Source organism: Bubalus kerabau, chromosome 12 (assembly GCF_029407905.1).
Source record: "Bubalus kerabau isolate K-KA32 ecotype Philippines breed swamp buffalo chromosome 12, PCC_UOA_SB_1v2, whole genome shotgun sequence".
Lineage (NCBI taxonomy): Eukaryota > Metazoa > Chordata > Mammalia > Artiodactyla > Bovidae > Bubalus > Bubalus kerabau.
Window position 1 is genome coordinate 13,473,345 of NC_073635.1, and position 16,231 is coordinate 13,489,575.

General features: G+C 44.8%; 1 protein-coding gene across 5 annotated transcripts in view; it reads left to right on the plus strand.

Moving 5' to 3' along the window:
* The window catches only part of TNFSF11 (TNF superfamily member 11), a 41,044-nt gene that overhangs the window by 20,264 nt on the left and 4,549 nt on the right, over positions 1 to 16,231 (plus strand). For all 5 annotated transcript variants that reach the window (XM_055541984.1, XM_055541986.1, XM_055541987.1 and 2 more), the window contains exons 3-4: positions 12,476 to 12,521; positions 12,601 to 12,699. In XM_055541984.1, coding sequence (XP_055397959.1) covers positions 12,476 to 12,521; positions 12,601 to 12,699 — 145 coding nt within the window. The remainder of the gene's footprint in view (positions 1 to 12,475; positions 12,522 to 12,600; positions 12,700 to 16,231) is intronic.

A 16,231-nucleotide genomic window follows, 5' to 3' on the forward strand; every position in this document is an offset into this window, starting at 1 on the left:
GTGAAACTTTGTAACAAGTACCCTAGCGCAAGACATTTTAAAATTGAGCTCTTTATGAAGACTAATATTGCTGTCATAAGGCTACTTTATGAAAACTCGAGGGGACCTTTAACGGTAGCAGAAACTTCCTCATTTAAACCATGAAGGTTAAACAATAAAAACTAATTTTCTATTCCCAGTATAGCCATTGCCTGGCCAGGAAGGCATCACTCTGCTTTAGGAAAACAAGGGCACTGTATTCTTCAGCCCTTCGGTGGGTAGAGTCCATTATCTGTGTGCAAAGACATGTCTTTTCCAATCAGCATCCTCTTCTGGGAGAAATGAGCCCCCGCTTGCCAACTGTACTTAGTGGGGTAGGAGGAGACTGGTCCACATCTTGGTAAAGCTCTTCCCTGAGAATTCCAGGAATGGTCATGGCTGGGGTGGGTGATTCAGTGAGGAGACAGAGATGAGGAGATTCAGAATGGGGTGCATGAGGGCAGAGAGGTAGAACCCCTGTTTGGCTTTGAGGGATTTTCTTTTTTTTTAATTTGAGGATAGTTGCTTTATAGTTGGAAGGACTGATGCTGAGGCTGAAACTCCAGTATTTTGGTCATCTTATGTCAACAGACAACTCATTGGAAAAGCCCCTGATGCTAGGAAAGATTGAGGGCAGAAGAAGAGGGTGTCAGAGGACGAGATGGCTGGATGGCATTGCTGATGCAATGGACACAAACTTGGGCAAGCTTCAGGAGATGGTGCAGGACAGGGAGGCCTGGCGTGCTGCAGTCCATGGGGTCTCAGAGTTGGACACGACTGGGCAACTGAACAACAGCAATTGCTTTATGATGTCATGTTAGTTTCTGTTGTACTGCAAAGTGAATCAGTTATATGTGTACGTAACATCCCTTCCCTGTTGAGCCTCCCTCCCACCCTCCTTACCCCAATTGTCTAGGAAAGAGAATTTTTTAAAGCAATAGTGTTTGGTTAAAAATAAAAAATTTTAGGGAACAAAGGGTCAGATTACAAATTCAGATCTGAGATGGCCCTTACCTTCAGGGTTAGTGGGGCATCTGTCGTATCTCCCCCCGCCCCCACCCAGACACTGGCTGGGCCCTGGATCCCTCCCCACTCCCACACCCCAGGGGGATGGGTGGAGCTGCCCCGCCCCCTTCCCAGTGCTCCTGCCCTCTCGGTCCTGGTACCCCGTACCCTCAGGGCCTCTGGGCCTGGAAGCAAGGGCTCCACTCTGCCTGAATAACAGACGTTTAGTGGTGGTGTGCAGTTACCCAAGTCGTGTCTGGCTCTTTGTGCCCCCATGGAGGGCAGCATGCCAGGCCTCGAGGTCCTTCACCATCTCCCAGAGTTTGCTCAAATTCACGTCCGTTGAGTCAGGGATGCCATCCAACCATCGCATCCTCTGCCGCCCTCTTCTTTTGCCTTCGATCTTTTCCGTCATCAGGGAACCCCTTAACAGCGCCTGCCCTTAAAGTTCTTTGCCTTGAGGTATTTTCAGAGTCTTAACCATTGACTCTTCACAACAAGCCAGGAGGTCTCCAGCTCCATCCAGGTGCATACAAAGTGTCCCCCGACATCCTGTGGATTAGAAATTCCAAAGCGAGCATTAGCGGAGGGACAAAGAGGGGCTGAGACAGCGATTCTAAATCAACCCTGACCTTGTCTCTTGGGCTTCCCTGGCAGGGGTCCACTGTCACTGCAGGGGGCGTGGGTTCAATCCCTCATCAGGGAACTGGAGCCCACGTGCCAGTCCTGTCTCTTTTGTTGTTCCATAGCATCTGGTGGTTATTCTTTCTGTGCTTTGTGAGCCAAGAATGCCGTGGAAATAAAATCTTTGCAACTAAAGATGAGCTCTCGATAAGACAGTAAGATCTCTCTCCAGGGAAGGAGCTGTGTGCCAAGTCTGCATGGATGGAAGCGCAGGAGACCTGCAGGAGATGACTCTGAAGTGGTGCCATGTGGCTTGAACACCCAGAGTGTTCTCAAGGGTGATGGTCTTTGGGGATGCAGGGGAGGAGTGGCAGGAGAGCCTGGGGTGGTAACCAGCCCAGTCATGCGTGGCCCAGGTTAGGAATTAGACTTGTTCCTCAAGTCTGCCCGCAGCCCCCGAGGGTTTTCAGAAGAGAAGGGACTTCATCAATAGAGGAACGGATGAAGATGTGGTACATATACACAGTGGAATATTACTTTGGCCATAAATATTAATATTTATATTAATTGTCCATATATATATTTGTATATAATTGGGCAATATATATAATTTGTCCATAATATTACTTGGCCATAAAAAGAATGAAATAATGCCATTTGCAGCAACATGGATAGATAGACCCAGAGATTATCATACTAAATGAAATGTCAGACAGAGGAAGACAAATACCGTATGATATTGCTTATATGTGGAATCTAAAGAAAAGATACAAATGAATTTATTTGCAAAACAGAAATAGACTCACAGACATAGGAAACTAACTTATGGTTACTGTCGTGGTCCGGGCACGGGTTGGAAAAGAATTTCCAAGCATGAGGCAGAATGAGAGGGAAATAAAGTTTATTAGAATAGGAGACGCTGTTAGAACAGCGGGCCGGCTCAAGGGAGAACCGACGTTGAGCAAGGCTCCTTAGTCCACTTTTATACCCGGGATACGAGGAGTGGGGTAGGGGTCCTGCGGGTCATTTGCTATTGGATGAGGTGTGTATACTGAGTTGGGGGAAGAGTAAGGCAAATGGGTAGGAGGGGAGACAGGTTATACCACTCAGGAGGACCTGAAATCCATTAATAGTTACAACACGGGGGAGGGAAGGATGCTAAGGGTCCAGTTTATCCGTTCCTGCATTCCAGGACCCTCCTTAGATTTATCTGCTCTTTTGTCCTTGGGTCCCACAGTTACCAACTGGGAAAGACGGGGGAGGGATAAATTAGGAGTTTGAGATTAACATATACACACTACTATCTATAAAACAGATGACCAGCAAGGACCTACTGTGTAGCATAGGGAACGTTACTCAGTATCTTGTAATAACCTATAACAGAAAAGAATCTGAAAATGTTTATCCACATCTGATGCAAACAGCCAACTCATTGGAAAAGACCCTGATGCTGGGAAAGGTTGAAGGCAAGAGGAGAAGGGGGCAGCAGAGGATGAGATGGGGCATCACTGACTCAATGGACATGAGTTTGAGCAAGCTCCGGGAGATAGTGGAGGACAGGGAAACCTGGGGTCACAAAGCGCAGGATAGGACTTAGCGACTAAACACACACATATATATCTATGTATAGATATATAGTATCCGAATCATTTTGCTGCACACCTGAAACTAACACAACATTGTAAGTAAACTGTATTTCAATAAAATTTAAAAAAAAATTTTTTTAAGAAAATAGAAGATAACGGCCTTGCTCCCTTTCGGACTTTCTGACACTCGCTCTAGCAGCATTGGGCTGGTTTGAGGAAAGCAGGAGCCCAGAAGAGGGGGTAGGAGGCTATTATAGTAACTTCGGAGAAGGCAATGGCACCCCAATTCAGTACTTTTGCCTGGAAAATCCCATGGACGGAGGAGCCTGGTGGGCTGCTGTCCATGGGGTCTCGAAGAGTCGGACACGACTGAGCGACTTCACTTTCCCTTTTCACTTTCATGCACTGGAGAAGGAAATGGCAACCCACTCCAGGGTTCTTGCCTGGAGAATCCCAGGGATGGGGGAGCCTGGTGGGCTGCCGTCTATGGGGTCGCACAGAGTCAGACACGACTGAAGCGTCTTAGCAGCAGCAGCAGCAATGAGAAATGATGATGGCTTGAAGGAAGGCAGTGGTCCTCTGGCTGGAGGGATGAGGATGGATTTCTGAGCTCTTTGCAAGGTGCAAGTCTGCAGGATTTCTCTGCAGGAATAGGAAACTGGCTATTCATTTTCAGAAACAACCCTCGTGTGGCATTCATGTGCTAACTCGGCTGATGAATACACTATTCTCGTAACTAGGTTGGAGAAGAATTACAGGAAGGGTATCATTAAGATGTTAAAATGAATGCATTACATATGTTAACAAGTGTATGAACCCTGTATTATATCTGGCAAACGGGGTGTTAAATCCTTGTTCAACCAGCCAGATGTCCCTGCAGCTGCCTTTGGGATTGCAGAGGGAGGCAGCCACCTGAGACCCCAGCTAGGAGCTGGTGCCAGTGGCTTCCGGAAGCATCTGGCTAGACAAATTGCTCCTCCTGCGCTCTGACTGACAGGTACCGCATGGATGGCGCAAGTCACATCACAATACGCAGGTGGGCTCTTTAGTCTGATGAGACCAGACTCCAGCGACTTGACTTTTCTCAGGGTTATCTTTACAGTTGGGAGTATCCTCAGTGAAGATTTGTATCTGTTTATCCATATGATTTTATAAGACCAAATTAATAACGTTCACTCTTGAATTGGAAGACTCTCAAAGTCTTGTTGGGGGCGGTTATCCAGCTGAGTTTGCAGAGGCTGGGTTGAGCGTTTGCTGTCAATGTTTAAATAACCTGGAGCAAAATTCCCATGACTGCTCAAAAGGAGCTGAAAATGCTGACAGGTGTTTATATTTATTCTTATGGAGTACGATCTCTCCTAAGTGGGTCTGATATATCAAGATTGAGCCAGTTCTGGGATGTCTCTCCCCTACTTCTCTTTGGCAAAATGATCCGAAAATATTGTAAGATGTTCAGGGGCGCCTGGCACAACAGTCTCCCCATCACACTCCCGGGAATTGTACTTAGATGTTGAGTTAAGGTGGAAGTTGAAGGGAAGCCATCCTAGAGACCACAGTTACACAATCCTATTGATCTTTTGTGTACTGTCTTTCTTGAAGGAGCAATTGTGAAATCCCAACATTTTTCTATGAGTGAAATAGAAAGTGGGAATTAAAGAAAAAGGAAAAATCATACCGGTTGTTTTCTTGTGTGTTCAGATGTACTGTGACGGCAAAGAGGAAGAAGTCAGTGCAGTCTAAATAGGAAAATACCACAAGGAGAAGATTTTCAAAATGTTTTGTAATTTCCTCATCATCTGTTGTTTTTAGAACTTTGTGGAGTTGGGGCAGAAGGCAGTTTCAAACCTGAAAGTCTGGCTTGTCAATGTTACACAGTGTCCACCAGGTGGCAGCATGTCAGAGGATTTCTTTTATCCTTGAATTGGCAGTGATTTTTTTTTTTGGCTGTTCGGTTTTTCTTTTTTGTCCTGTTTTGAAGGGTTAAATGAAGCGCTCACAATTCAGACGCAAATTATGCTTATTTAAAAATGCATAAATTAGCTGAAAAGCCTGCTTGTTCTAGTGTGACCATAAATAAGTTCATTCATGCATGGGATTTCCCTAGGAACTTACAGGTAACGATCCTACCAGTCCTGAGTAGGTTTTGGAAGCCAGGGGGTCTCTTTGTCCTTGAATGTGACAGACGCTAAACATGCTCTCTTCTGAGAAGGCAGATCGCCGATGTTCCTGGGGAACAGGACGCTGGGTTCTCTTTAGGAGTTCTCAGCCAACAGAAGATAGAGAGGGCGGTCTGCCCAGCTTTTGGAGACTGTTTCAGGCTTCTGCTGGAGGCTGTTCGCTGGGAGGCGTGTCAAAACTCTCTATACTTCTTTATGCATAGCTGTGGGCATTCTGGATGACAGGAGGGAGACAACATATGATTGTACTGTGTGTGTGTCAACTTAAAAACTATTCCCAACCTAGAAGTGGAGAGTTATGTTTTATTCAGTGGGAATTTTTAGGACCTCAAGCCTGGAGACAGCATCTCACAGGACCGCGAGAGAACTGCCCTGAGGAGGCGAAGGGAGGAGCCAGGTTATACAGAAGTTTTGAGACAAAGGGCAGGGAGTCAGAACGTCAAACAATTAATGCTAATTACAGGAGACGGATAACTGAAGTTAAGGCATTTAGCACTTTCCTGTGTATGAGAAGATGCAAGAGCCTGGGCTCACTCAAATCATTCCCTTGATATGCCCCTCAGCTATGGGGCTTCCCTGGTGGCTCAGCTGCTAAAGAATCCGCCTGCAGTGCAGGAGACTCAGGTTCAACCCCTAGGTCCGGAAGATCCCCTGGGGAAGAGAATGGTACCCACTGCAGGATTCTTGCCTGGAGAATTCCATGGACAGAGGAGCCTGGTGGGCCACCGTCCACGGGGTCTCAAAGAGTGCGAGGCTCCCGCTTTCGCTTTTCACCCTGTCATCTGGGGCCGCGCTCCAGTTTTCCCGCCCTGAGTGTCTCGCCACAGGGCGTGGCTGCTCTTCCCGCCCTGAGTTTCTCACCACGGGGCGCGGCTGCCGCCTGGTGTTCTTTGCTTTCTGAGCTCCCTCGGGGCTCATGCGCTCACCAGCGGCAGTGGCTGCGATCGCTCGGGACTGAACATCCTTGTTTACTGATCCAGCAGGAAATATTCCATTTCTCAATGTGTGTCCAGGGAGTTCACTAAAAAAAAAAAAAAAAAATTACAGCTGGGTTTAAAATAAGATAAAGCCCATATAACATTCTTTAAAAGATCTCTTTTATGTGAATAATTTGTTCAGAGGAAAGGAGTTTGGATGTTCTTTGTAGTGTCTTCCCCAAATTAGACAGATCAGATCTTTCTGAATTCAAAGAAACCAGAAGCAGTGTTGGAATGATAAGATTTAGGACTAAAGAACTCTGCGAATTTTAAAACACTCTAATTAATGTGACAAAAGGAGAGGACAGCTGTGGATGAAAATAAATGTAAATGCAAAGCTTGGGAGATAAATAGAATTGTACTCCTTCAGAAGAGTCTCCTATAATCTTGAAAATTAAGAATATTAGGAGGCCATTCAAGAGAGAACTGCATGGTATGTACATAGTCAAGTATCTGAGCTTTGAGAAAAGGGACCAGGGTGGCCCTGCTCTGTGGCGGGACCTTGATGGAGTCACTTTTGGAGATGTGAGGCCCCCACGCCTGGGCCCGCCTGGCTGAGTCTGGAGGCTCCTCCACCCGACAGGCAAGCTCTGAACTCCTCGGGCAGGTTCTGAGCCTGCTGTTCTCTGAAGACTCCCTCCTTCCATCCCAGGAATTCTGAGACCGTATTTCCTGATGTTGAGGTTCCTTTTTGTCAGATCCCCTGGTCCAGGTGGGCGAGAGGGGGAAAAAAAAGACTTTTTCCTCCTCTCCCCACTTAGGTTCACCAGTGGGGGTCCTATAAATTAGACTGACAAAAGACAAGTTAATAAGAGAAGCCATCCCAGTTTATTTAATGTAAGTTTTATGTGACACAGGAGCCTTCATAAGGAAATGAAGACCCACGGGAATAGTTAAGCTGAGTGGGTTTTATACTCAGTTTGATGAAGAGTGGAAAGGTGTAGGAAAAAAACGGGACAGGACAGGGTCTCAGTGAAGGGTGGTACACTGGGGGAAACTCAGCAAGGCCTGTTCCTTCATTTTTTTTTTTTTTTTTTTCATATTTAAGCTAGATCTTGTAGCAATCACTTTTTCCCCCAAATAGGAAAAAAAATAGGATAATGTTTTTATTAATCAACCTCAGACACAGCTCTGTAATATGATTTTTTCAATATTTGTTACCCACATAGTCTTTGTTCCTTTATATGAAAATTGCATAACCTTTTTTTTTGAACTTTTTATTTTATATTGGCATATAGTTGTTGATTAGTGAGGAGGGCATGGCAGCCCACTCCAGTGTTCTTTCCTGTAGAATCCCCTGGACAAAGGAGCCTGGTGGGCTACAGAAAGGGGTTGCAGAAAGTCAGACCTGACCGAAGCAACTTAGCAGGCACGCACGCATAGCCGATTGACAATGTTGTGATGGTTTCAGATCGACAACAAAGTGACTCAACCATACATACACGTGTCCATTCTCCTTCAGTTTCCTCTGGTGTCGTCCCATCTTAAGAGATGAAGAGGCTCCTTTCTTCCAGATGGGGAAGGTACCTCTCACCTGAGGGTCTATGACCTGCTTCAGGGAGAAGAGGGAGGCCAAGAAGTTCTTCTTGTGTCCGCCATTTCTCAAAATCATATGGTTAACATATTCCATTTGCTAAATCACTATATTTGGGGGCAGCATGTCCAGAACTCCATCACAGGCCACTGGTACTTTCCTGCCAGCCACCTAGAGTATAGTCTTCTAAAGAGGAGCATGTTGTGTGCTCAGTCATGTCCGACTCTTTGTGACTCCATGGACTATAGCCTACCAGGCTCCTCTGTCTGTGGGATTTCCCAGATAAATTGTGAGAATATAATCAATGACTAAATAGAGCTCTCATTAAACCACCATTCATGGAAATGCTCAAATAGTAATGTTTCTCTATGCCTGCTACATATTAGAATCACCTGGGGAGATTATTGTAAAAAAAAAAAAAAAAAAAACAAAAAAACAGCAAGTCAGTATCAGACTAACTGAGTTAGACTGGCTGGAGTTGGGCCAGGGCACCCCCAAACTGTAGTCTCTTTGTTATGTTCATGGTTAATATGTGTACACATAAATAAGAATGATCTTAGAGTTCAAAAGATTGGAGGTGGAGTAAGAATATAAGAGCAGACATTGAGTCTACATTTTTTGTACTTTGCTTTTCACGTGGATGGTTTTTGAGAAACCTATATGGCTTTTGAGAAGAAACTGCAATTCTTAGATACCCAAAATTGTATAACATGAAAACAGCATTACCTCATGGGTCTTTTGCTTGAGTTTTAATTCATCCTAGGTCATGACACTTTTTTTTTTTTAAAGCAGACATTGCAAGCGCTTCTGAATGGCTCTGGTCATTGCGTTTTCTTGTAATAAAGAGATTCTATGGTAGTACTGGCCTAGCAGCTGCCGACTTAATGGACAGAAGTTCATTCCCACGTGGGAGAGAACAAACTTTCCCAGCCCACTTAATCAGTGACTTTTGTCTGCTGCTTCTCTGGCCTGGTCTCAAGCTTTGAGAAACTCTCAGAGGTGTGCATCTCTGAAATCGTTGGGGATGGGAGTGGGGTTCCTCTTCTCACATGGAGGCCCCAGGTCAGCCACGCCGGCTCATCCTGCGAGAAATGCGCATTCTCAGACTCCACCCCTGGGAAGTCAGGCTTCACGGTCAAGGCTGAGAAGCCCGGAGCTAACACAAGGGTTCTCTCCTTGTCTTTCTCAAGAACAAATGTGCTCTTCTCAATAGGAAAGCGCCCAGCAGGCGTTCGCAGGCCTGTGTCACACTGGGCGCTGCTCCCTTCTTCCCTCCCCCACCTCATTCTCAACGTGAGTCTGGGGCTCCGGCAGGAGATGAGTGCACGTCCTTCTAGTCCGCTGTCTTGAACCCCGTTCCCCCTCTTCCTTCTGATGATGAGGTCCATCAGTGCTAGAGGGAGAATGAGAGGCAGCTTGAAGTCTCTGAACTCCTGTCATCCAGGTTCCGACTCCTGTTTCTGTCTTCTCAGAGGTAGTAATCAGATGAAGATACGTTATAGACACCTATATCAATAGACAAGGAGATGCACAATATATAAAGATATATGTAATCATAAAGATATAAAGCTATATACACTGTATAGTAAACATTTCATATATTGGGTTGGCCAAAAGGTCCATCCATAAGATGGTACAGAAAAATCTGAAGAAACTTTTTGGCCCACCCAATATGTATCTTCACTTTATATGCATAAATATATATAACGAATAAAGATACAATATGTATGCAATATATTACACATTTGTAAGAGATGTATACAATGTATCATTGTATATATATAAATGCATAAATACACACACACTGTAAAATAGGTAGGTTGTACATATATAAATCTTTGTTGAGATTGCAGGGAAGGCTAGGAAATTCCAGAAATCAGGATCCCATTGGGAACCCAGAGATCATGAGAAGAGAGTCAAGGGATGGGCAGTCAGCAGGGGAGAGAAATAAATCTTGGATGGAGTGGGGAGAGGGAAAGGGCCTGGTGAGGACCACTGTACAACCCCAAAGGACCAGCCACCATTTGCCCCAGAACCGTGCAGGGCAGTGCCCTGAGCAATAAGGGCAGCAGGTGAATGAGGCTGAAAAGTTTCCACTAAAAGTCAGAGAACAGATCTATGGATTCCAAAGGGGGAAGGGGAGGATGGGAGGAAGTGGGAGACTGGGACTGATGTGTATACACTATCAATACTGTGAATAAAATAACCAGTGAGAACCCACTGTACAGCACAGGGGACTCTACTGAATGCTCTGCGGTGACCTGAAGGGGAAGGACGTCCACAAGGGAAGGGATGTATGGATATGTGTTCATTTTGCAATACAGGAGAAATTAACACAGCAGCGTCAAGCAGCTATACGCCAATAAAATTTTTTTTAAAAGATCCCAATGGGCAAAAAAAAAGAAAGTTAGTCACACTGCGTGTAACTTCTTTAGGCCGTTAGAACAGGTAATTGAAGACAGTGCTGCTGTGTCCTCCAAGGGCCTTTAAAAATAAGATTCCCCATGTCTGCATTTCCATTGCTGCCCTGCAAATAGGTTTATCAGTACCGTCTTTCTAGATTCCACATGCATGCATGATATTTGTCTTTCTCTCAGGGGAAGAAGGGAGTGGGATGGATTGAGAGAATAGCACGGAAACAGATACATGACCATATGTAAAATAGATCGCAAGTGGGGACGTGCTGGGTGACACAGGGAGTTCCACCAGATACACGCTCTGCGATGACCTAGAGGGGCGCGGTGGGGAGGGAGGTGGGAGGGGTGTTCAGGAGGGAGGGACCTGTGTATGCCTGTGGCTGATTCATCTTAATGTGTGGCAGAGGCCAACACACTATTGTAAAGCAATTATCCTCCAGTTTAAAAAAAAAAAATAGAAGAAAAAAGTAGCTTAGATTCTCTTCTTTCTTGGGGATCCTGGAGGCAGACAGGAGAATCAGTGTAATTTTATCACTTCTAACTGTTAGCAGTTGAAACTGTGTTTCTGCCTCTATCTACCCACCCATCATCTGTCTCAAAGCCCTTGTCTCCAGATACTCAAAGAACTTGAGCTATCTGGCCCATCTTTTAAACATTGTGGAGGGTGGGGTAGTTAGCATGGATTATCACCCCAATAACACAGAAATTCGGATTCTCTCCAGAGTGTTTCTAGTGTTAATATTACTAATTATTTATTTTAAAAATATCTATTTATTTGTTTGTCTGCATCGGGTCTTAGTCATTGTGTCATGCGGGATCTTTCCTTGTGGCAACAGGCAGCATAGATGTGGCACAACTTAGGGCTGAGGGCTTAGTTGCCTCTCCGCATGTGGGATCTTATTTCCCCGACTAGGGATCAAACCCATGTCCCTTGCATTGCAAGGCAGACTCTTAACCACCCAACCACCAGGCAAGTCCCTCTAGTAGTATTTACATGTATGGCTTCACCAGACCCTTTGCTAAGTGCCTACATGTATGAGCTCGTTGAATCTTCACAACCACCTATGATAGAGGCCCCCTGTGATCGGGCTGCTGTTAATATGTATGTTAGTACATGCAGGGGACTGGGAAGGGACTTGACCTGAAGTCAAAGCCTGAAGTTTCATCCACATCACTTTACTATTTAATAGGAGCTAAGGTCTTGATTTAGGTGGGCCTGTAGTTACCTATTGGACCCTTCACTGTCAGGGCTCAAATAGAGATATGCAATTACCTATACTCTTTGTGTGGGGTTTCCCCAGTAGCCAGAGGTAAAGAATCTGCCTGCCAGTGCAGGAGACGTGAGTTTGTTCCCTGGGTCGGGAAGATCCCCTGGAGAAGGGAATGGCGACCCACTCTGTATTCTTGTCTGAGAAATCCCGTGGACAGAGGAGCCCATGGGCTACAGTCCATGACATTGCCAAGAGTCAGACACGACTTAGCGACTGAACAACGACAATGCTTTTTATGTACTTGAGCTCTTTTTGTTTCTGCCTTGAGCTTCTACACCTCTATTTGTGGCAATATTTTAAGTTAATTACTGGTAATCTAAAAGCTCTTGGACATCCATGTAGTACTTTAAATACACTGTGACTTTTTAAAATAAAAAATTAACCACTGGGAGCCAGGCATCTTTCTCTTTCTTATGGGCTGAGCTTCAACGTTATAACAGGAATTCACTAATGAAATAGACATAAAAAGAGCCTCCCTAAAGATTTAAGAGGGTCATACATTCTGTGGTAATTGTTATTTTCCTGGTTAACTTCATCTTCGTTTGTGTACCTGCTACAAATGTTTAATTATGTTTGGTGATTCCATGTTTTATAATTTACACTGTCTTTTATTTCCTCTTACTGTCCGAAGTATTTTGTTGAATAGTATGTGTGTAATCTACTTTTTAAGCACATCAGATAATTCTTTGGAGATGAACTTCCCCTGATGGCTACTTAGAACATCAAGAAATTTTACTGCCTATGTATTTTTGGCATATTTTGAGGGAAAGAGGATTAATTTATTGTATGTCTAACAGTCCTGAATTCTTAACTGCCTTATCAAAAGAGTGAGTGTGTAAATAAGATTTTTTTTCTTTTTATTGCAGGAAATGCAACATATTGTTAAATCACAGCACATTAGAGCAGAAAAAGGTAAGCGTGGACCTGTACAAATATTGAAAACCCCTAGGGTGACTCCTCCTTGAGCTAACGTGGCTTCTCTTATCTCCAGCCATGGTGGAAGGTTCATGGTTAGATCTGGCCAGAAGGAACAAGCCTGAGATTCAGCCCTTTGCCCATCTCACGATTAACGCCACTGACATCCCATCAGGTAAGTTCCATTTGCATCCAGCCTGAACAATATTTCAAGCGTCATTTGTCAGCCCAACTGAATGCTCAGACCTATTCTTAGCCTGTTACCAAAATTTTGAGAGCCCGTAACTTCTAGACCAGAAGAAAAGTCATCTGCTCTTTAGTTCGTCATCCACACCATGGAAACAGTGATTCTCAATCATGCAGGAATGGACATCATCACTATATTCATTTTCAGACCATCAGAGTGACTTTATGTTAAACAACTGCCAGGTGAGGTGGCATAGCTGAGAAGAATGGTCTCTTGGTATACTCATCCCTGTTTATCCAGGCCAAAGTTGACAAATCCCCATGGCTGGCCTGTGAGGTGCATGAATTCCTCCAGGTAGTCATATACTCTGGGCTTCCCAGGTGGTTCAGTGGGTGAAGAATCCACCTGTAATGCAGGAGAAGTAGGAGATGTGAGTTTGATCCCTGGGCCGGGACGATCCCCTAGAGCAGAGCATGGCAACCCACCCCAGTGTTCTTGCCTGGAGAATCCCATGACAGAGGAGCCTGGGAGGCTGCAGTCCACAGGGTCGCAGAGAGTCGAACACGACTGAAGTGACTGAGCACACACACAGTCATACTCAGCCGTCTCCTGTGGAGTGCCAGGTAGAAGCTTAGCAGAGTGAAATTTCAGAGGCAGGGGCCCTCTAGAAAATGACACTCCTTTTTCAGGGGGTTATCACTTTTTTTCAGGCTAGATATTTAGCTCAGTGGACTGGAGACCTGATTTTCTTTTGGAAAGAGGAGACTCAGAGCTCTGCATCTACATCTACCCAATGTAGTCCATCATACAATCCCCAATGGTTACTTCACATCAGGCTGCTGCTGCTGCTGCTAAGTCGCTTCAGTCGTGTCCGACTCTGTGCGACCCCATAGACGGCAGCCCACCAGGCTCCCCCATCCTGGGATTCTCCAGGCAAGAACACTGGAGTGGGTTGCCATTTCCTTCTCCAATGCATGAAAGTGAAAAGAGAAAGTGAAGTCGCTCGGTCATGTCCAACTCTTAGTGACCCCATGGACTGCAGCCTACCAGACTCCTCCATCCATGGGATTCTCCAGGCAAGAGTACTGGAGCGGGGCGCCATAAAGAACCTTACGGCAGTGTTGACTCCATAGAGGCACTCGCCATCTGCCTCTACAAGGGTGAGATCACCTGCTGCTATAGCTATCGGCCTTCAACACCCCCTTAAGGGGGTTCAGGGTGGAGATCAGGAATGAGGCGCTTTGTGCTCTGGGAAAACTGGCAGAACCGGTCTTTAGATAGATAGACATTTTCAGGATCTGATTTTATGAGCTAGATGCGTGTATCTTTTCATATCTACGAAAGCACTAAATCCCTTCATGGTGACCTCAGCTCCTCGTGACTAACAGAAAACTTTTGCAAAGATACGTGCTTGATTGCACTGAACTCCCCCTTCTCCAAAATCATAAATATTGACCTTCCCCCTACCTCTTTGGAGCAGTTTTTCAGAGCTGTCTGAGGTGCTGTCTCCCAGGCTGCAGTCCTCATTTTGCCCCAAATAAAGCTTAACTCGCATAAAACTTAACTTGCAACTCTCACAATTGTGAAATTTTTTTAAGTCAACAGTAGAGTTAACATGGAACATTACTCTCGTTATACTATTTATTGAATACACAGTACGTGTCAAGCATTTTGCTTTGTGTTCATTATCTTTACTTCTGCTGCTGCTGCTTCTAAGTCACTTCAGTTGTGTCCCACTCTGTGCGACCCCCGTCCCTGGGATTCTCCAGGCAAGAACACTGGAGTGGGTTGCCATTTCCTTCTCCAATTCATGAAAGTGAATCTCTAATTCTACAACCCTGCAAAATAGCAATTATTGTTCAGATTTTGCAAATAGGGAAACCAAGACGCATGGAGTGTTAAGCTACCTGATCCAGGCTACAACATGGCAGGCTTAGAAACTGAATTCCACGCTAGCTGGTTCCCAAGTCTGTGCTTTTTACTCTGTAGATTATCACTTAAGTACTTTGTGGCCAGTTGGCTTTGTCCGAGGGAAATACATTCAGTGCCCTTATGTTCCTCCCTTCCTGTAAGAAGTAGATGAATGCAGTTGTATAGCAGGTGTCTCAGGTCTGACTGCTTGGGTTTGAGGCCCCACTGCACTCCTTCCTGATTGGGTGACCGTGTATGTATTATCGAAATCCTTTGTGTGTTAGCTTCTTCATGGGGATGGTAATAGTATCTACTTCCTGCAGCAGCTGTGAAGATTTAACCAGCTCACATACTAACATGCTTCTGTGGAAATGAGCATAGAGTAAGCACTCAGTGAATGCAATTTGTTATTTAAAGTTTAATTAAATAATTATACATATTCTTTTTTTCCAAAAAAATTATTCAAGGCAAATTTTTCTTGTGCTGTGCTCAGTTACTTCAATTGTGTCTGACTGTTTGTGACCCAATGGATTTTAGCCTGCCAGGCTCCTCTGTCCATGGGATTCTCCAGGCAAGAATGCTGGAGTGGGTTGCCATTCCCTTCTCCAGGGCATCTTCCCAACCCAGGGATTAAACCTGAGTCTCCTGCATTGCAGGCAGATTCTTTACCCACTGAGCCACCTGGGAAGCCCAAAAGGTTACCACTCCCGTACCAGGAATTGAACCTGGGCTGCCTGGATGAAAACCAGGAATCAAGACCATATGGGAAGTGCTAAATTTTTTAAAAATCCAAGTTTTAATAAACAGTTTTGAAACCACTGTTATATTTAATAGTATGGACCACAAAGGAATTTTGCCTGACTGCAGACATAGAAAGTGAGCAGCCAACTCTGTGATTTTCATAAGATTTTCCTCAACTATCTCTCCTGTCCCAGATGCTTGCTTCATAAACAAATTTACTCTGTCTCTCTCTCTCTGTGTATGTGCCTTATGGAACTGTTCTAATTTTCTGAGTGGAAAACTATTTTGCATGTTAGCAGAGGCAATCAAATTAATACTGATCTATCATCTGTGTGTGCTGTGAATGCATTCTGCATTTATCTTTTTGGCTCATTTTAAAGGCATATGATAAACATTGCATTAGACTGTGTGCCAAAGTCTATTTGGCAATGACAAGCATGTTTTAGTTATAAAGCTCTCCCTCCAGGCACCTAGCATCAAATCATTGCCAAAAACAAGGCAAAACTCCTGGACATTTTCTGATGGTTATTGAGCTTGAGATGGAGTGAAATGAACTAGTGTATGCTTCTGTTTAAGAAAATAGAATTTGATCTTCTGGCTCCTTGACTTATTTGAGTTCAGTGACTCCTTGAGTTCATTTATCTCTTATTTGGACCAGGATTGGATACTTTGGAGAAAGATGGCTTTACGTTTGCATGTTCATTTGGGGTTTCTTTTTCATACTTAGTTGTTCAGTCATGTCCTACTCTTTGCAACCCCACGGACTATAGCCCGCCAGGGTCCTCTGTCCATGGGGATTCTCCAGCAAGAATTCTGTAGTGGGTTGCCATTTCCTCTTCCAGCAGATCTTCCCAACCCAGAGATCAAG